General features: G+C 39.3%; 1 protein-coding gene across 4 annotated transcripts in view; it reads left to right on the forward strand.

Moving 5' to 3' along the window:
- Positions 1 to 2,804: 2,804 nt before the first annotated feature.
- Positions 2,805 to 21,044, forward strand: part of LOC18439983 (defective in cullin neddylation protein) — a 42,655-nt gene continuing 24,415 nt past the window's right edge. For 2 of the 4 annotated variants that reach the window (XR_016052886.1, XM_020670749.2), the window contains exons 1-4: positions 2,805 to 3,010; positions 3,784 to 3,827; positions 4,804 to 4,865; positions 5,925 to 6,061. Coding sequence is in view for 2 of the 4 variants with exons in the window: in XM_020670749.2 (XP_020526408.1) it covers positions 3,810 to 3,827; positions 4,804 to 4,865; positions 5,925 to 6,061 (217 nt within the window). In the remaining 2 variants the exon portion in view is untranslated. The remainder of the gene's footprint in view (positions 3,011 to 3,783; positions 3,828 to 4,803; positions 4,866 to 5,924; positions 6,062 to 21,044) is intronic. The other 2 variants (XR_016052887.1, XM_011627180.3) reach the window with 1 other exon arrangement.

Consider the following 21,044-nt stretch of genomic DNA (forward strand, 5'->3'; position numbering starts at 1 on the left):
GTATTATACCATCCTTTTGACAATTGCATGCCAATTTTGGAACAAAATTTGGCGATTTTGGCATTTAAAGGTTCATGAATTTTGGTAAGTTCCTTAGCTGGAAGGGAAAGGCACGGTGCTTTGAAATTTTGAGTTAAGGGTCGATTGACCACATTGGGGAAAGATATACTGGATTACAAAAATTGTAGAAAGAGATACTTCATCACAACAAAAGACATGATTTCTATGAGTCCATGTAGAAATGAGTCACCTATTAAAAATCTATTTTTGAAATGGATTTTTTGACGTAATTTTTAAGGACATGTAATCTCGAACATGGAGATCATGAACATGAAAAAATAAATAAATTTTGAAATTAAAAATAATAATTCTATTAAGAAGACATTTGGATCATTAGTTTCAATTGTTTTAGATGGACCACGTATATGCATCCATCTTTAAGGTGGATGCTTTATACCCCGTTACATGAAACAAATTTTCTACAACAAAATATATGTGGTGTAGGGGTGGTAATGGACTTGGACCTGGGACTCGAGGGGTAGACCTGATTTGGATATGGGTATGGGTATGAGTACAAAAATTGGACCCAGCGGGTCTGGTCCGGGTTCCACCCCTAATGTGGTGTAGATATTATGAGGAGAGGTCGATGATCTTGCTGAAAGAGAGGGAAAGAGTTGGTCATTTTGGGAGAGGGAGTCATGTCACTTGGGAGAGAGTTTTAGGTGAATTAAGAAATTTTATATTATTCGGAATTTTATTTTTCTTTTTTTTTTTAAATTTTCAATGTCATTTGTTCTTGCTGGGGAGAAAGGGAAATTGTTGCTTATGTTGGGAGAAGGGAAGAAATAGTTTAGGTTATTTGAGAAGGAGATAGAGTTTTAGGTCGTGTTTGATACTGGAAGTGTAAATTTTATGGAATATGGAAGTTTTGTTTTCTTGGGAGCTAATGGTGGGCCTTGCTCAGAGAGAGGTAGAGAGTTGGTCATTTTGGGAGAGGGGAAGAGAGGGTGAATATCATATGACAGGGAGAGAGTTTTAGGTCTACAAAATGGAAATTCTGGATTTTGGGAACTCGCGTCGTGGAGAATTAGAGTGTACCTTGTTTCATGACCTAAATTGGGGAGGAGGATACTTGGGTAGGGCTGGTAATGGGCTAGACTAGCCCGGCCCTAATCCTTGTAGGGCTGTCTTGAGGAGATTCGGACGTAGTCCTCCCAAGGCCGGCCAGAGCCAACAAATCCAAATGTAAAAAAATAAGGGCCGGTCGGTGCCAATCCAAGTCCTTTTGTGGCCTTGGCCCGGTCTAGCCCTACGCTTGGGCCATGGTGGCCTAACCTTAGTCTGAACCTCAGGCCACATCTTGTGGCTGGAACCTTCATTTTTTAGGGCCTGACTGATCGGGGGAGTTGCTTGGTCCATTGCTATGCCTAAATTTGGGCAGAGTGGAAGTTCGTTTAGCAACATGGGTGGTTGCTTGCAAGTTTGACGTCTTTTTTATTTATTTATTATTCTGGGTAATTAAGTGGAGAAGACAACCCTATCTAAAATGTTCATATAGGTGATGTCAGCAAGATTGAAAACCACAATATGGTAACTAGGTATGGGGTTGCTACCACACGACTCAACCCCTTTCAGAGTTTGGGGATCCTATGAAGACAAAATCATGAACCTGTGACAGCTATTACAGCCTTTACTTTTCGGGCCCCATTATTAAGGGATAAGAATATTTTGTTTTGATTGATGTAGCTAAATTTATGTTATTAATAAAGAGCTACCCATGTTACTAAATAAAAAAAAGTGTCCGACACATCAATAGATGCAATTATTGGAATTGTTCTGCATCTCATGGCATCTACACCATCCATTAATAATGAATCGTGCTCGGAAATTAAATTTCAAATATAATCATTAGTTTGTATATTATGGGATCATTTATCTGTTGTATAAATATGTCATAATCACTTTTAGCAATTGGATCTAAAAATCTTCTCAACATTCGATAAATTCTATTTTAAACTTTGTGCATAAATATTGACACGTTTTCGACCACCTGATTTCAAAACATCCATTTATCAAAAGTAAACGATCTCATTGCATACATTTTCACTACTAATGGATGATGCAAAAATCGGAAAATGCAGTCCAACAATCACGTCCTCGACAGACCACCCATTAAACAAAAAATTACCTCTAAGTTGGAGGGACATTCCAACATCCTTTAGGGCTATTCCCATGTCAAAGTGTCTTTAGAAATTAGGAAAAAGGTTAAAATTTTTGAACCAGATATTGACTGGTGGAGTCTGTCTGTTGCCACTACCACAACATGTTTCTATCTAATGAAAGGGTAGGGGTCCAACCCCGGATAGCTTACTATACACCACCGTTGTTTGGAACATGATACACTACATAACCACCCACTTTCTGCCTTCAATAATGGACTGCTACCCCAAAAAACAATAAAAAAAAGAAGAAGCCATAATCCTTGACAAGACACTCATACTAAATATAGTTAATTTCCACCATCCATCATCAATAACATACGGTGGATTCCCCATTATGTACTGTATATCATACACCACAAAGTATACTATACACCGTACTTCCAAGCTTCCACGACTGGTGTATGATGTTCACTATTGAGTGTGAAGAATTCAATTAACATTCGATCGGCAGAGAGTTAAATGCTCCACAGAAAGGTACAGGGGATTGGAAGCTTTTGGAAGGACAGGTCAGTTTAGAGGGAGAGAGAAAAAAGAGGAGAGAGAAACAATAAGAGAGAGAAAGAGCAGCTGTGTATTAAAAGCAAAGCAAAGCAAAGCAAAGGTAAGGGTTCTCGAATTGGGGTGTAGAGAGAGAGAGAGAGAGGGAGGGAGAGGGAAGTGTGAGAAACGAAGCAGATCGAAACCCCCTCTCTCCCCTTCCTGCAACTCTTTTGTTCCGACCAGTTTCCCACTAAACCCTAGAAACGACCAGCCTCAGTATCGAGTCTCTTTTCTCCAGAGTCAAAATGGTCAGTGTTGATATCTCAAGCTTGCTTTCTTTAAGCTCTTGGTTTCTCTTTCTTGTTACTGTTTTCAACTCCATGGCCAAGCTTTTGGTTTTCACTTTTTAGTGTTAAATGTCACCTGGTTTCTGTATTTTTACTCGATTATGTATATACAGGGGTTTATAGGCGTCTTCAATTCTTGAAGCTGATAAGCAATTGAATAAAGTGCAAAGAATTACTATTGAGAGAGTTATTGTGCTAATTGAATATGCATGTTTTTTTTTTTTTTTTGAATCTTAAATATATATGGTTTCTACTTTCTGGTAACTGGTATGGATAAACTATTTATCATCTGTAATTATATCTTAACAAAAAAAAAAAAAGTAACGAGCTGGGTTTTCTGTATATTAAGGTAAAGACCGTAGTATATGCCCTTTTTTCTTGAGTACGAATTGGTGTGGATTATGTAAAATTAGGTTTTAGTGATCATTGGGCTAATAAACCCTGTTGAATAATCATTATGATATCCATGTATGCGTTTTTTAATATCCTGTGAAAACATTGATGCAAAGTTGGTATTTTTGGGTGGACAATTTATGGTTTCTGGGATGTTTGAATTGATTCTCATGGAGGGATTCCTAGTGTGAGCTTGAGTGCTAAATTTCCCAGTGCTTGTATTTGCATAATGAAACTGGAAATTTTTGTATTGATCGATAATCTCATTTTACATGGAAGCCATTGCTTGTATTGGTATTCTTGTCTCAGACCGTTCTCCATTGTTTCTCTCTCATCTGTAGCTCTTACCCGGTGTACACATGGAGACATGATTCGCCTATTTACGGTGTGTTTTCAAGGTTTCTCTCATGAATTCATTAGACTGCTATTCCAGAATTTAGTTAATTTTGAAATAGATATGCCGTTTGAAAAACGTTTTTTGTTTCTATCACTTTAAAAATTTTAGGCTAGATTCTCTTTGTAGGGCGGCTCTTCTTCTCCCATGAATGGTGATTGCGGGAGTCTCCCACATGATATTCCTATTCATATTGCCATGGTCAGTAAATATGGATTCAAAGCTAAACCCGATGTCGTTTCTAAGGTTTTTGGAACCCTGAACTATTGGCACTCGTGCTGTAACCGATTCTTTCCTAGAAACTTTGTTACTATGGTTCTAATTTCTAGGCATGCCCCATCCACTATTTCAAGAGTTCAAAGTGGTTCACCATATCCACTGTTTTAGAGAATGTGACTGTGGCTGATTGCAGCATCATGGAAATTTCTCAATAATATAGGATCCACATTTAGGTTTCTATTAACATGGGGCAGAGTGCTGCCTCCTTTGCTTCTTTGCTAGCTTCACAAGCACATGTGATGTACCTTAATGAATTCTAACATGAAGAGCTTTCTTACTCTCTACCTTTCTCCCCTCATATGTATTATGCGTGTATATATATGTATGTCTGTTTGTATGTACGTGCACATGCACATATATAGCTATACACGATACACTTGTACCAATGCTCACATATGCATGTAACATATAGACACAGACATACAATAAATGCATATGGTTGTATGTTTGTATGCTCATGTGCCTTATGTGTATCAACACTCTCAATGTACTTAGGTTATATATGGTGCATGTGATGTTTTTACTTAAGTAGGAATATGTTTTCATTTATTTATTTAACAGTTTTGCATTTTCCGTTCTCTTCACTTGTAAAATTCGCAGGGGATTTATGATACTTGTACTATGATGATTTATCCTCATGGAGTTCTCTAAAACTGATATTTCTTTCTTTTTTCCAATTAATTCTCAGCATAAATTGGGTAGAGGACACCGAGACAAGGTTCAACAGTTTATGGCCATAACTGGGGCAAGGTAATTGCAATACTTTGTTCTATATATTAATTATTTATGATTGTTGTTATGGTTATCATGGTTATGATCGTGCTATGTACTTGTTAAATATATCGTTTTTTTACTCTCATGTGTTTGATCGTAATGTGTCGTTAAATATTTTTCAGGTTGCAGCTGTTTGAACTTTTTTTCTTTAAAATCTGCATAATTCATATATATATATATATATATATATATATATATATAGAGTAATGATCCTATGAGACCCTCCCACACCCATGTGTGCAGGATCCCAAAGGATCACTATTAAATTTGGCACAGATCTCTAGAAAAGTTATCACATGGGTGTAGGATTTGACTTTTTTAGAGATCTGTGCCAAATTTAATGGTGATCCTTTGGGGGAGGGTCTTACAAGGTCATTTCCCATATATATATATATATGTATGTATATGTGTGTATATCTTTTGGGGGTAGGGGGGAGTGTAGTTTAAGTTATGCCGTCAGATCTTGATCGGATGGTTGAAAATGCATATTAATGTACTTTAATATTTTTTCAACATATGCATATTAGGGTGCATAAAAAAGAGAGTAGAAAACAAATATTTGATAAAAACTAAATCACCAAACGACCCCTGGAATATGATAGGGGTAATCAGGTCATTTAAAAGTTTTTAAAATAATTTTTTTATATTTTTATATGGTGTGTGATAGTGTTAAGTATATATATATCTAAAATTTAAGCTTATTCCAATTTGTATAAAGAAGATAAAATTCAAATAGTAACATGCATTTTTAACCATTTGATCAAGATCTGATGGTTGGGAGCGTAAATTAAACTACTATTCATTTTAGGTGGCGACCTATTGGTAGCTTTTTCCTATATATATATATATTCTGATTTTGTTTGTTGATTGCACTAATGGTCGTATCATCTATGCATAACTTTCTAGTAATACTTCATGCATGTTCATATGGATTCTATCTAATACAAGTTTCCTGAATTTTAGCATCTTGACATGATGCTGCTTTTTCATCATTTTGAGATGCTTGATGTGTTATAGCACTTGTTACTCTTGCAGTGAAAAGGTTGCTCTCCAGGCTCTCAAAGCTAGTGATTGGCATCTTGAAGGGGCTTTTGATCTTTTCTATAGCCAGCCGCAAGTTAGATCTGTTACTGATTCCAGACATCTTGAGGAATTTTATCAACGTTACAGAGGCAATGCTTATGCTTCCATTTTGTTTCCTTTTTCAACTTGTAGTTAAATGACTCTCGTACCACTTCCTATTGGTGCTATTTGTCAAAGATTTGGTTGGTATTGGTAGTAATATCTATTGTTTTGCATCCTCATAGATCTTTAGCTACTCAGGTATAGCAGTGACCTGATCATGGTTTATTCTTTTTGAATTGGTTCTCAATATTTTACTGTTTTACTGTTCATTGATATTATTATTATTTAAACTTGTTATTCTCTCTGTGTGGTCAACATTTCCTTTTTTTGGAAACTGAACTCATCGGGGACAATGTTTGGCATTTGAGGGAGATGAATAATTGTATTTTTGAAGCTCAATGGGTGTCAAATGAGGTTTGTGGGGAGAGTATTTGCAGATTGGTCTTTTCTTGGGCTGTAACCTTCATTGAGTTTTTTAACCTTCAAAGAAAGGCCTTCATTAAGTTTAAAGGGATCCACTATAGGATATGTTGTGCAATTGGAAACGAGTATGTTCTTGGGATCATATAAGACTTACAGTTTCATGCTTAGGCCTATGGATGATAGTTACAAATTTGAGTTTGGTGGTTGTTTTCGTGGCAATTCTGGTCCAGAAAGATTTGTGGCATGTAGGGACCATGTTGATGTCCCTGGAGTGTTTTAGAAGTTTGCAACTCTACTATGTCAGAGATGAGGGCGCTCCTTGAAAGAGTTAGAAATTAGAATTGCCAGTAGTCTGCATGGTTTGTCTTGCAATTTGATGGAATCGCAAGTACTTTCAGGTCCATAGGTATTAGGAGTTCAAGTATTTGATTTGACAATCTGCTACTTGTGATTTCTTGACATGATAAATTCCTTGTATGTAGAAGAATAATTGAAAAGATTGGTGTACAAGACAAAAGGGGAATGGAAAAGACTAGTTTTTACATACGATCTTGAGACAAACCAAACTACTCAAAGTCTGATCCATCTAAAATTGTGGTCTAAAGACTATTTACACGCGATTTTGAGACATACCAAACTACTCAAATTTCGATCTATCTAAGGTCGTTTCTTAACTTCAATTTTTAAAATGGGAGAAATGGGTTCTGTCAAATTACAATTTATGAGTAGTCTTCTCACGGGCAGTCTTCTTGGAAATCATCGGCCGATCCGACTTAGAGTTGTGTAAAATTCGAAATAAAGTCTAAAAATCAAAGAAAATAGGAAGAACAAATATACAAGAGATTTTCTAAAGAAATAAACGACAACAATAAAATAAAAAATAAAAGAATAAACATACCTGAATGCCAAGCCCTTGGGCTTGGATCAGACGGTGAAGGCGAGAATCCATCCTTATTAATCTTTGGGATTGTAGATTTGTGTTTGGTTTCACTGCAGGGAAGAGGGGGATGCCTTGGAATTTACATCTAGGGTTTTTGACTTGAATGAAAGGGTTGTTTTTGCTCTCTAAAATTAGTTGAATTAAGGTTCCTAGATCTGGGGTTTCAAGAGTCTAGCTCTAGGGTTTAGGCTCTCAGGACTGGGGAACTAGGGTTAGGGTTTTTGGATCTGGAACTGAAAGAAGTTTGGCTATGTCTTTGGATGGAGTGCGCAATGACACGGACCTCGTCGCTGACAACGTTTTAGCTCTAATTGGCGCAAAAAATCATGGACTTGCCTGTTTTAGGATATATTTTGACAAATTTTCTCGGGAATTTTTCGATTTGACAATTTTCTATCTTATTCACACTGAGACCTACCTATTTTCAATGAGGGTCTTTTAAAATGGGATTTATGGCATATTCAAGGAATATTCCTAAGGCTGATTATGGTTTGGGTATGGATTATGTCTAGTGTATCCTATGGTGTACCAGGATAGTGTCCTTCAGGGTTTTAGAACTCATAAATGAATTAAATTTGGAGGTGTCTACAGTTGCCCCTCTTTTGCGCTCTCTACCCTTTGAAGGTCAGGAGAGCGGCATATAAGTAGACGCCTGCAACTAATGGAAATTTTGAATGTCCTAGAAACTTGAATGGTCAGGGGACGGTGGTCCCACCAGGTTTGCCTAGAACTTGGGCTGCCCAGTAGAGTATAGAGCATGAGATATCTAACTGTCTAACTGTTTTAGGGTCAAATTTTGTGTAAAAAAATTTAAAAATACATATTACGACATCATCATCATCATCATGAGTTTTGACAAAATTTAACGTTGGCTGCCTACCTAATACAACCTAGCCCTTTTTCAAATGAGGGCAACATATGACACATTAATAATACATAATATATTGTCCATCAAGGGTCCATTAGTCCATAATTCCATGTATTTCAAATTTGAAAATCGAAGTTCAAACTTCAAAGTTCAAACTTCAAACCATTAGACAGAGTATTAGACCATATTTCATAGTCCTTACCATAATTCAAACTCCATGCACTCCATAGTCCATACACAATAAAAATTGGAAAATATAATCCAAGACGACAAGGCATCGATTCATCATCAAGAAAAGGAAAAATAACATATAAGAGTTGGGACATATCAAATGTCCATAGTCCACAACTCCACATACACTCCTCCATACTCCATAACTCCATATCCGTTGTTCATATATATATAGTTACACAAGTTTACAACTTACATACACAACAAGAGGAGGAAAAGAAAAATGAAAGAAATATAAACGAAGACTAAAAAGAGTCTTCAGTCATCACTCATCATCAGAAAAAGCAGGTTCATCTACACCATATGCATTGAGTCGAGCCCATCCTCATTGGAATCATCTCCCTCCTCAACATAATGGTCATCCTCCTCTATCTTTTCTGAATCTGCCTCAGCTTCTTCCTCTTCCTCCTCCGCCATCGTCCTCTGGGAAAAGATCTAGTGGCCCTAGGAGGGTTGGCTGCTGTTCGAGGCCTTCATGACCATATCCCATGTCAATCCTTCATGCCCCTCGACCTCATCATCAACAACCAACCACTCCATAGCATTATCCATATTTTATGATATGAGGGGGTCACTCTTATGTCTTAGCAAACCTCTCCTTCAAGTATCGATTGTACTTCACATAAACTAAGTCATTGAGCCTCTTTGATTCAACCTTGTTTCTTTACCCTCCTTGAAACCAAACTACCAGAGCCTAATCTTCGACTCATTCGCCAGGTCTGGGGTAGAAGACCTTGCCAATGGGTATCTCTGCCGGCGAATGGGGCATCAGGGGGTATATGGGTGTTATGGGACCCTTCTGACCATACCCTAAACTCCTCCTTCATAGGAGAGTTTTCAGTCACACTTCTCCTTTCTAGCACCTCAGATGGGATACCATGAAAATTTTCGGCAGTCTGTGGCCCAAACTCTCCCACCCTCAGGAACAGGCTTTGGTCAGAATTGGATCATGTTGCGTCCCTACTACACCCCATTTGGTGCTTAGGAGGAGACTTTAATGTCATCTGATGGTCCTATGAGAGAAACTCCTCAACATCTATCTCTCAGGACATGAGGGATTTCTTAGACTTTATCAGCCGAAATGAACTCCTATGAACTGGGAGGAGCACTTTCTGAGTTCCTTATCAATGGACCTTCCTAAACCTACGTCGGACCACTGTCTCATTATGCTTGATACGAGTGCAGTAAAGAGGGGCCCTAGACCTTTCAGATTTGAACTTCACTGGCTCCAAGAGGAGTCCTTACATACCCTCGTCCAAATCTAGTGGAATTCCTTCTCTTTCGAGGTCACGAGTAGAGCTGGATACATCCTTCAGACCAAAATCCAACTCCTCAAATCCTCTCTCAAAACTTGGAGTCGGTCCAGGCCAGGTGACTTCTCTCAAATCAAGTCTCCTCTCCCCTGTTAGAAACCATAAGAAAGATTGACCTTAGGAAACTAGAACCCTCGATGCCGCAAAGCAGGACCTCAGATCCAAGACAAAACATGAATACCTGTATTCCCTCAAAAAAGAAGAGATCTATTGGTTCCAGAGATCAAGAATTACCTGGTTGAAAGCGGGAGACCATAACACTGCCTTTTTTCATCGGATAGCTAATTGTCGCAGGAGAGACAATACTATCTCGATGATCAAAGTAAACAACCGCTATCTTACTCAACCAGAAGAAATAGAGCAGGCAATTATAGAGTTCTTTCGAACTCTATACTTTGCTCATCCCGGCCCCTGACCGAGAATGCCATCCCTTGACTTCTTAACCCTCATAGAAGACCAACCTGTCTGGCTAGAGCGACCCTTCTCAGAAGAAGAAATTATACAAGCAATCAATGCTCTAGCCAAAGATAAGGCCCTCGGCCTCGACGACTTCCCGATTGCTCCGTTCAAGGCTTTTAGGGATACCTTATGTCCTGATTTCATCGAGTTCTTTGAGGAATTTTTCCTACGGGCTACCCTTCACAAAGCCATGAACGCCACCTTCTTCACATGCGTCCCTAAAGTAGAAGTGGCAGAGGAAATCTAAGACTTTCGTCCAATCAGTCTTCTCAATTCCTCCTACAAGATTTTGGCAAAAGTTCTCGCTTCTAAGCTTCAATCTGTCCTCCCTTCTATCATCTCCTCTTCACAGTCCGCCTTCATCAAAGACATGCAGATTCTTGATGGGGCCTTAATGGCCCACGAGTGCATCCACTCGAGGCATCTGGAGAAAAAACTAGGGCTTATCTTCAAAATAGACTGGGCAAAAGCTTATGACCATGTTGACTGGTTAATTCTGGACGAGTCGATGGCCAGAATGGGTTTCGGGGATAGATCGAGGAAGTGGATGAGAGGTTGTTACTCCCATCCACACTTTTGTATTCTTATTAACGGAACCCCAAAAGGTTTCTTCCTGCTCTCGAGGGGTCTTCGCCAAGGTGATCCCCTCTCCCCCTTTCTGTTTGCTATTGTGGCGGAGGTCTTCAGTCGCTCTATTTCCCGGTTATATCAGGCAGGTCTCCTTTCTGGCTTCAGGAGTAGCAGACACGGCCCAACTGTGCCTCATTTGCAAATACGCAGATGACATGTTGGTGTTTATTGATGCCTCTTCAAATGAAGTTGACACCCTCAAACTTTTCGTGAATTACTTCCAAACAGCAACTGGGTTCAAAGTCAATATGGAAAAATAAAACATGCTGGGTGTTGCTATAACAAATGTAGAAGTCAGAGCACTCATTCCGAATTGGGAGTGTAAAGTGGAGGATATCCCAACTACCTACTTAGGCCTTCCCTTGGGACTAGGGAAACCCAAGAAGAGGCAATGGTCCCAAGTCCTAGATAAGGTAGATAGACGTCTGGCAGGGTGGAAAGGTAGATTCCTCTCAATGGTAGGTAGAACGACCCTGATCAAAGCTACACTAGCAAATTCCCCGATTTACCTTATGTCTCTCTTCCATATGCCAGCCCAGGTGGCTAACTGCCTGGACCAACTCATGAGGAACTTCTTATGGTCGGGGCAGTTTGAAAAGAATAAATTTCATCTTGTAGCTTGGGACAATATTTACCTACCCATACATTAGGGAGGTCTAGGAATCAAAGTCCTTCGAAAACATAACTTGGCACTTCTAGGGCAATGGTGGTGGCGTCTAGCCACCCAGTCTAATGCTCTTTGGGCTTAGGTATTAAGGAATAAGTATAGAATCCTCGAAGGTGCCTGGATGCCAGAAAGGAGCCAGCCGCATAATGCTTCAGGAGCTTGGAAATCTTTTTCCTCGGTCTTTGCTCAGTTCAGAAGATTCGTAAGGTTTCATCCTAGAGAAGGTTCTAGAGTGAGATTCTAGTCAGACTTGTGGTTAGGACCCTCCCCTCTACAAGAGGTGTTCCCTACCCTCTATGGACTTGCTCTAAACAAAGAATCTACTATTGCTGAGGAAATGATTTTGACAGGAGGAAGTAGAGTTTGGAATCCATCATTCTGAAGGAACCTAACAGAAGAGGAAATCAATCACTTCCTATTGCTCTCGACAACCCTTCACTCTCTATTCATCTCTCCTCATGGTTGAGACGCTATAGTCTGGACTCTAGCCCCCTCTGGCAAGTTATCGGTAGCCTCCCTTTATAAAAGCTCAACTTTACCCCCCACTCTTACGGGGAATCCCACCTCGGTTCTGTCCAAAGTTTGGTCCACCATAGCTCCACCCAAAGTTCCGACTTTCAATTGGCTCGCCGCCTCCCATAGAGCTCTCACAGTGGACCAAAAGAGAGGGATCTTGATCCCTAATAAGTGTGATTTGTGTCAATGCGAGGAGGAATCAAACCCTCATCTATTCATCCTCAGCGAATTCACCCACGATCTTTGGGGCCAAGTGTTGCAACTATTTGTAATCAAATGGGTCACCCCTCCCTCGGTCAAGGCCCTGATATCTTGTGATTTCGATTCATGTTGGCTGAAGGGCAGAAGAATCCTTTGGAAGGCAACAATAGCTGCAACCATTTGGACAGTCTGGGTGGAAAGAAATACTAGAATCTTTCAAGGCCAAAAACTCCACACATCGGCACTCCGTCACAAAGCAATCTCTTTGGTCACCTTTTGAGCCTCAAACCATAAGGCCTTTTCGGGCATTTCAGAAAGCCTCTTCCCCACTCAATGGAAAAATATCCTCTATCACCAACCGCGGTTGGAAACTAGACGTAAAAAACTGACAACCACCGCCAGTAGGAAGCATCACGTTAAACTTTGATGTTTGTTCCCTAGGGAATCCAGGCCCGACAGGGGCTGGGGACGTCTTTAGAGACCACCAAAGCAACATTCTCCTAACGTGTTTGGTGCACCTTGGTCTCAAGGGTTCCCACCACGCAGAAGCCTTGGCCCTCTTACTAGGCTTGAAAAACTTCAACTGTTCTTGGGGCCCTCACCTCATAGTGGAAGGAAACGCACAAAATGCCATCTCTTGGACAAGTAAATTGTCGTCTCCACCATGGCACCTAACCTCAATTTTTGACGAAATTGATCACATTTGCAGGGCTATGGACGTCTCCTGGAAGCATATATGGAGGACGTTCAATGACTCTACAGATATGTTGGCGAAAGAAGGAGCTAGAAGCCAAGGACAAGCTCAAGCCGGGTCCAACTCCTTTTTTGCTCTGGATCATTGGCACATAACCTAAATATCCTTGTATATTGGCATATTTTTGGCCTATTGAATTTTTTGAGAGCTTCATGTAAATCAATGTAATCGGGCGGTTTCTATAGGCCCGTTTTGTACATGATAGACTAACGCATTTTTTGCCGATTCACCTTGCGTGGGTGACTTCGGACTATCACATACGTGTAATCATTCTCCCCAGTAATACAATGTTAACTTTATATAAAAAAACTAATTAGTATAATACTACAAATTTACAATTGTCATAATAATTACTAACTAGTAACTACTAAAGTACTAATACAAATTAGTAAATTGTAACTAATAAAATAAACTAAATTACCATATCAAAGGCACTCCAATTCCGCTCACAGTCAGACGAGGTAGTGGTTAGGGTCAAGATCCGAAATGGCAAACTTTTGTAAATTTGAAGCACTACACCCATATTGGCTCCACCAATTGGCTACAAATTGATTATGAATTACAATATATGAAGTATAAAATACAAACAATAAATATGAAACTTGAACTTGAGGAACTTAAGAATACTATTACCTGGATCAATTTTGGTCCTTTGCCTCACCGCCATTAGACTCTCAAAAGACTTCAATGCACACTTGTAACTTACTAGCTGATCAACGCATGTAATGTCTTAGATATCTTAATTAGGTACTAGCACATCTAGACATGTATTAAACCCAGTCATAAATGTGCCACTTGTGTGTATTCCATTATGAACATAATAAAAAGCTGGGTTCAAAAAATGACCAGCTGCATGCAATGGTCGGTGTAGCTGCCTATCTCACTCTCATCAATAATCTTCCAAACTGGTTCGTAATTACTCACATCATCATCTAAATTATGGGTTCTCTCTCTTTCATCTTGTCATTGCCTCATATGCAGGCCATGGAGGGCTTGTCACTACCAGCCATGCGAAGGACTTTGACTAGAGGAAAAAATACCTTAAAACTCACCAAAACGACTTAGAAAGGATAATCTCTCACCTTCTTCCCTTTCTGGTCCTTGACCTACTTGCATGCTCTCCAATAATCCGATGTAAACATCTGTCTCAGCTGGAATCTCCTCGAATATATACTATCTTGGTTTGTAAATCTATGCATCATGTTAAGGGTGAGGATGTGGCTATAAATGAAAGCCGTAGCTGACCTAGACTTCTTAACTGCACTTGAAATATCGCTCAAACCGCTAAGAGCCTCAGGCATGAGGTCTATACAGTGTGCTGCGCCTAGTGTCTAAAAGATACTAGGGTATGCTATGCGCAACAAATTAACAACAACAACATTAGAGCAGCATTATCAGTGACAACCTATATAACATGCTGCTCCCCAACCTCCTTGATGCCCTTCTCCATCACTTTAAATATGTAATGAGCATCATGGCTATCATCAGAGGCATCAATAGACCTTAAAAAAAATCCCTAAAGGACAATTCACCAATAAATTCATCTGGCTTCTTCTATTCTTAGCACTCCAAGTGTCAGTCATACTGAGCCCATGCATCATTCTGTAACTCCACAATCTCCCTCGTGACATTTGGCTTTTTTTTCAAAATAGGCTCTGAAAGCTCATATGGTGTTGGGGGCTTCAACCCAGGCCCCATTTGGCCAATTCCCTCAACCAAGGTGTAGAAGCTGCTTAGGCGATCGACATTGAAAGGAATGCTCGCCTCATAAAACCATCTAGCTATGTATTGTGCAGTTCTATCTCTCACTTCTTTAATTTTATTCTCAATAGTTGTTTGCTTCTTTGTTTTCTCACCTACAACCTCAGTCCTTGTTTTCTCGCCTACAACCTCAGGGTTAGGTTGGGGCAAAAAAAATCCATGGGCCCCCAAACCTGAGGCCTCTTAGGCCCTACCCCCAGATTTAACTACAACTCCCTTTCCCTTCCCCCTAGTCTTGGATATAGCAAGGTGCTCCACCTCTTGACACCCCTCCTGATCACTATCATCATCATCACAATTGACACGAACCCTAGATCTTAGCTTTGCTATGGATGCTTCTCTTAATTTTTTCTCTCCTCTTTAATAGTATCATGAAATTTTTTACATGGAGCAACATTCCCCCTGATACTGGCAAGATGTTTCTTAAACAAGCAATCTAGAAAAACAAAATTTTTCACTAACCTAGATTTCTCAATCTTCAAACTTCTACTTTGAGATGTTTTTCAATCTCAAAATATTCTAAAAAACCCTCTAATTGTCCTAAAAGAATCTTCAACACTAAATCTAATCCCAATGGGTCTTGTTTGAAACGATTTCTCATAACTTCGAAAAACCCTTCGATCCTATAAAAATACTAAGTTTATTGAGGTTTCTCTCTCTAAAATGGTTCAAATGGGGTTTAGGTTGGATATACTTATCTTTTAAAAATAAAAAGAGAAAAAAACCAAAAATGCCCATTTTGAGGGGTATTTTCGCCCTTGGGCGGCTGCCCTGGGCTGGCGTTGGCCCCCAGGTGCCTAGGTGGCAGCCCAGTTTGCCCATTGCTCAGGCCCTCTAAGCGTTAGGCGGGCCGCTTGTTGGAACGCTGGTTGGCATGCTGACTGCCATTCTGTCTAAGTTACCTTTCGAATTTGCATCCTAGTTTTTGACAAGACTGAGCGTTCTTTAGATTTTTGCTCAGTGGGTATGTTGGGATTGCTGTGTAGGTTCCGTGGCTTCCGCCATGCCTTGATTTTAGGTTTTAAAGTCTTAATGAAATGAAATGAATTGAAGTGATGCCAAATTTAGCTTTACCTTCTCCCTTTTTGCACCTAAGGCTTTCTAATGGCTCAGGGTTCAAAGATTGAGGAAATTGGGTTTTACTAGCTATTTCTAATGATTTCTTGGAAGATTTGTGAAGGCTTCTAATTTTCTTGGGAAGGTTTAGGGATACCTAATGATTTGAAGGGTTTTCCTAGGTTTTGCTCTACCCTATTGCACTTCTGATTCTCTAGATCAGGCAATTCTCTCAAGTCTCGGATTTAGACTTTGGATGACGGGACGGTGTTGTCATTTTCGGGGCTTGATCCAACTCCTTCATTTTCGAAAACATTTTAGAAAATCTTGAAAATAGGGAGAAGTTTTAGATACAAATACCGGTGTAGGTTACGATTTAAATCAAAGAATTAAAGTATTTGAAATGACAAGCATAGAGTTTTAAAAGCATCCAAATCAGATTTATCCGTGTATTCGGTGTTTGAAAATTGAAAAATAGAAATAAAGAAGTAGAAATTAAGACATTAGAAATTACAAAATTAAAAATTTAGAAATTAAAAGAAAATTTTGGAGAATGAGATATTTTTGAAAAATGACTTAGTCAACAGATTAAACCCATGCGACTATGGATCTCACAAGGCAGTTTAATGTCACAATGATGGATGTAGGCACTCAATTTAACATCATACTGAGGACATCAACGTACAATTTATTGTGATGTCGAGGACATTTTGAATCAGATTTTGAAAGACAAAAAGATGAAATTTAAATTGTTTGAGAAAATGGGCCGCAATTTAGGCTCTTCCCATCTTGGGGCTTGTTTTAAGAATTTTGAAATTTTTTTTCAAGAAAACATTTTGAAGCCCTCTTGATAAAATTTTGAAATAAAAATATTGTCAGAAAGATACTTTTGCATAGCAGTTTAGGTTCATGGGACCATGGAACATTTTGATAAATTTTAAAATTTGAGAATTTTAAGAAATTTGTGAGAAAGAACCTTTTGAAAGATTTTTGATTTTTTGTATGACAGGTCTTACAATTTAGCCACTTATGAACCTGTTGGTGGGTTTTATTATTATTTTTATTATTGCTACTTTTTTTTTTAAACTTTTAAGTACATTTTGCTACACAAAATTTGATTCGTAGAAGCTAATTTGGGAAACAATTTTTTCCTTTGTATTTTGCTTTAAGGCTACGAATTTTGAGTTAATTAATTTTGACATAGGCTTAGCTTGGTTGAGACTTTCGGGGTTAGGAATACTTAGGTAGTCTTTTGCCCTTAGATCCTGATACTCATGCTGCAATCCAAAGAAATAGTTCTTGAGGTTTTTGAACGAACTATGTCTTGGAAAATGTGTGACACTGGCCCTAATGCCCTTTGATGGACTTGGAGGACGAGTACTGAACCGATGTTGACTTGAAGATTTTGGACATCTTGATTGACTTTGACTTAGAGGGCTTGGACGGCATCTGAAATTGAGGGACTTGGATTTGGTGCCAATTTGAAAATTTCTTGGTCGTCCTTTCTTTTTCTTTTTTTAACTGCCCCTAGTTATCCTTTTGGTTTAATATCCTGTTTATTTTTTTTTTCTTTTTAACGACCACCTCCTTTAATTGGCTTGCTGCTTGAGATGATACTTTTTGAATTTTGGTGGCTTTTTTTGTGACCCTGGCTGATTTATTCTTTGTGGGCTGGGCCATCTTCGTGGTTTGCCCCTTCTTGGAGGTTGGTGTTGTGGCACGTCGCCCTAAGATCAAGTAAAGTCTCCCTCATATTCCTTCAGGAATTGTGACCATCTTCCCATTCTCCAGGCGGTAGGGAGGCCCTAGTTTCAGTTATCCTTTGGTCATCTTTGCACTTTGGTTGGTATCCGATATTTTCTAGACGATGGTTGAAGAATTCCTATCAGACACACTTTAGAATACTTCACTCAAGCCTTGGGCTCCTGGTCCTTTGGTCCCTTACGAAGGTTGCAAAGCTTATGAAGATTTTGCCTTTTAAAAGGGTTTCATTAACCTGCTCTAATGTGTTTATCTTTTTCAAAGGTGTTGTAAATAAGCTTGGGGTATTAACAAAGATTTGAAATCTTTATAAAATTTAAATTGCCACAATTTAAGGGTGTTAAAACGACTAGGTTCGTTGGGTACTTTTAGAAGGAACCCATGCCCTGACCCACTGGTGGCCTATGACCTCGTGGTGTCTGTTGGTACTTTGGACCAATGATCTCAGAGACAAGGGATGGAAAGAAGGTATTTGGTCCTTGTGTACTTGTGCATTTTTAAAGACTGATTTTAGAAAATGTGTGGATGCGTTCTCATTGTGGGTCTTTAATGCTGTGGGAACATTGACCCCAGGTGGGCATGGAGGTGTCACTTGGCTACTAAAAGGGATGAGCAATCATCCTACTCCCTTTCGATGGTCCTTTTGCTAAGAACCTTGGTTTGTTGTCCTTCTTTGGGAATTAATCCTTCGTTGGGCTCATTCTTGGTGCTTGTGTTGGGGCGGTACTCTTGGACAAGGAGGGCTTAGGTCTAATCACCTTAAGGTGTGCTGGGTCTTTCAGCAGAGGCTATGACCTCACCTACTGTCCCAATTGCTTCATTATTTTCCTCAGACGGGACCACCCCTATCAATTGATTAGATGGGGTTGCCCCTGCTGTGTTTCCACTATTGGTGGGAGTAATGTCTTGTTTAGAAAATTTTATTGGTCTCGGGGTGCCCCTATCAATGGGTTAGATGGGGTCACCCTTATCGTTTCTTCGACTGTGGGGACTGGTCTCTCATCAATACAGTTTCTTGGTTGCGGGGTGTCTCCATTGGCAGAGGCATGCTGTACCCTTGCTATGTTCTAAGGGATCATCTTTCTTCATTCCTTCATCCCGGTTGTATTATGTCAAACCATATAGGTAGCTCGAGAGGTTCCTCTACGTGCGGTTCTTCATCCCGCTTGTTGGGTTTGCTAAGAAATTTGGGGATGGTGGTCCCAGTTGTCTTCTTAAGATCTCGAGGAGGTCCACTTCGGGCTCTTGGAATTATGAGGAGTCTTGTCCATGATGGTGGGTAATATTGGCTCTTCTACCTCTTCGTTTTCCTTAACTAAGCTGGCCTGAGGAGATGTTCCAATTGATCCACCTAGGCTTATCTTCTCGTCCCATTTAGGTGGATTGGGTAGGAAGGCCAGTGAAGGAGGTCCAAGCTGGCCCCTCAGAATTTCCAAGAGATCCTCCTCCTCGGGCTCTAGAGGGGATGGAGAAAGAGAGTATGTATTTGGCAAGTTGAATGGGCTTGAGCTTTCATCCCCTGAATTATGTGCCATTATGAGGTCATTACATTTTTCTTTTGGGTTTGTCACTTCCAAGGCCACGGGAATTTCCCATGGGACGATGGTTGGATCTCTGGTGTCTTCTCATATAACAGACTCAGGGCCATGGCTATCCTTGACATAACGATCTTGAGGATTCCTTGCTGTTGGATAAGCTTATGCTCGGTTCGGGCTTCGCTTGATGAATTCTCAGATCAGTATCTTTCTGTGCTCCAAGGCTAAATTGGATGATCCTCAGGCCTGGGTTGGGTTTCCAACGTATTATTAGTCTTGATGTCCTTGTTAGCAGGGTCGGTCTTCTTTTTGGCTTTCAAAACGACGTCATCAATTAGATCCTCTATATCAAACTTCAAACAGTTCCTGTTTTGAACGTTTTAAAGGTCAAACCCCACACAAGTTAATAAGAATTTCTTTATCCCAAGAGCATAAAAGGATAATTTTTGAGAATCTGCCATCCTTGTATTTGGTTGTGATATGTAGTAAATTGTAACTTTTATCTAGTTAGCCAACCAATTGAAGAACAGGACATCTGGGTGGCATGGTTATATCAATACATGGCACCCAGGAGAACTTCTGCCTTACTTCTCAGGATTAGCTTTAAGGATTCCACCAAGAAGATTCAACTTCTATAGTCTCTTATCAGGAACTTTGTCATGGATGAAATACTCTTGAACTGTATACCTCACAACCGGGTCCTCAATGCCTTCAATGGCCAGCAAAACGTTCCTAGATTCCTATCATCTATTTAAAAGGTGCAGTTTGCATACGGACGCATCCGTAGGTGTAGAGGTAAGGTGCACCTTCAAATGCTACATGGTATATAATTTTGATGTAAGATGTTCTTAGGATTATCTCAAAATTTATTTTTATATCTAATTTTAAAATTTGAAATTTAAAAAATGGTTAAAATCAAGTAGATCTATAAACATATGAAAATCTTGAAAATGGGCGGTGTAGATAATATGTTGTAAAATGCACTATTTGTGAGACTTAAAATCTTTTTATTTTTCATAGTCATACATCTCGATGTCGAGATGATCAATCAAAGGGTTTTTAACATTAAAACTACCTTTTCCAATGGATTTGAGGGGCATCTGTAGTTCTACATTATAAGGTAGCATCCTTATATAAACTCTTTCCCTATTTAAATCCTATATTCCTATCATCTATTCAATTTTCTTTTTAATTGACACATCGGACATCTTAAGAAAATTTTTAGTCCTGGGCTCTACTCTACTGAGGCTCCCCCCAAAATTAATCCTATCATCCACAAGCCTTAGATGTGGGGTTATTTGACATGCCTTTCTCCAAAAACAAACCCTCCTCTATCCGATCACCCCCTTCCAGAGAATCAGGTTTGGGTATGGTTTGTGATTTTGTGCTTTTATTTCCTAGAAAATTGTTCCAAATGGTTGGCTAGCTTGTATTTGTTGTGGAGGCATTACTGGTGATTATCTTTTCTTGCTCATGATATTACGTTAGCGATCGACACTTTCGACAGTCTTGATCTTATCAACCTTATTCTTTTATGCATGGAGTTATATATTAATTTCGTTATCCAAATTTCAAAAAAAAAAAAAAAGGATTTTTGGGTTCCTTCAAAACCTAGTTGCTCTCTGACGGATGACTGAGTGCTTTTCGTGTCTATAAATTGTTCCAAATGGTTGGCTAGCTTATATTTGTTTTGGAGGCTTTGATAGTCCTTATCTTTTCTCATATGATCTTATTTTGGTGATCCTTTACAGCGTTGTTCGTATCCACCTTATTCTTTTGTGCACTGAGTTATGTATTAATACCTTTACTGTGTCTCAAATTATTTCGGGGGCCCTTGTTTCTGATAGACTACCAGGTCTACACTTGTTATGCACAAGGAAATTTTAAATAAATTATTCTGTTTTCAACTTCTCCA

The sequence above is a fragment of the Amborella trichopoda genome, chromosome 3 (assembly GCF_054954075.1).
Source record: "Amborella trichopoda isolate Santa Cruz 75 chromosome 3, AtrichopodaSantaCruz75HAP2 v2.0, whole genome shotgun sequence".
Classification (NCBI taxonomy): Eukaryota; Viridiplantae; Streptophyta; class Magnoliopsida; order Amborellales; family Amborellaceae; genus Amborella; species Amborella trichopoda.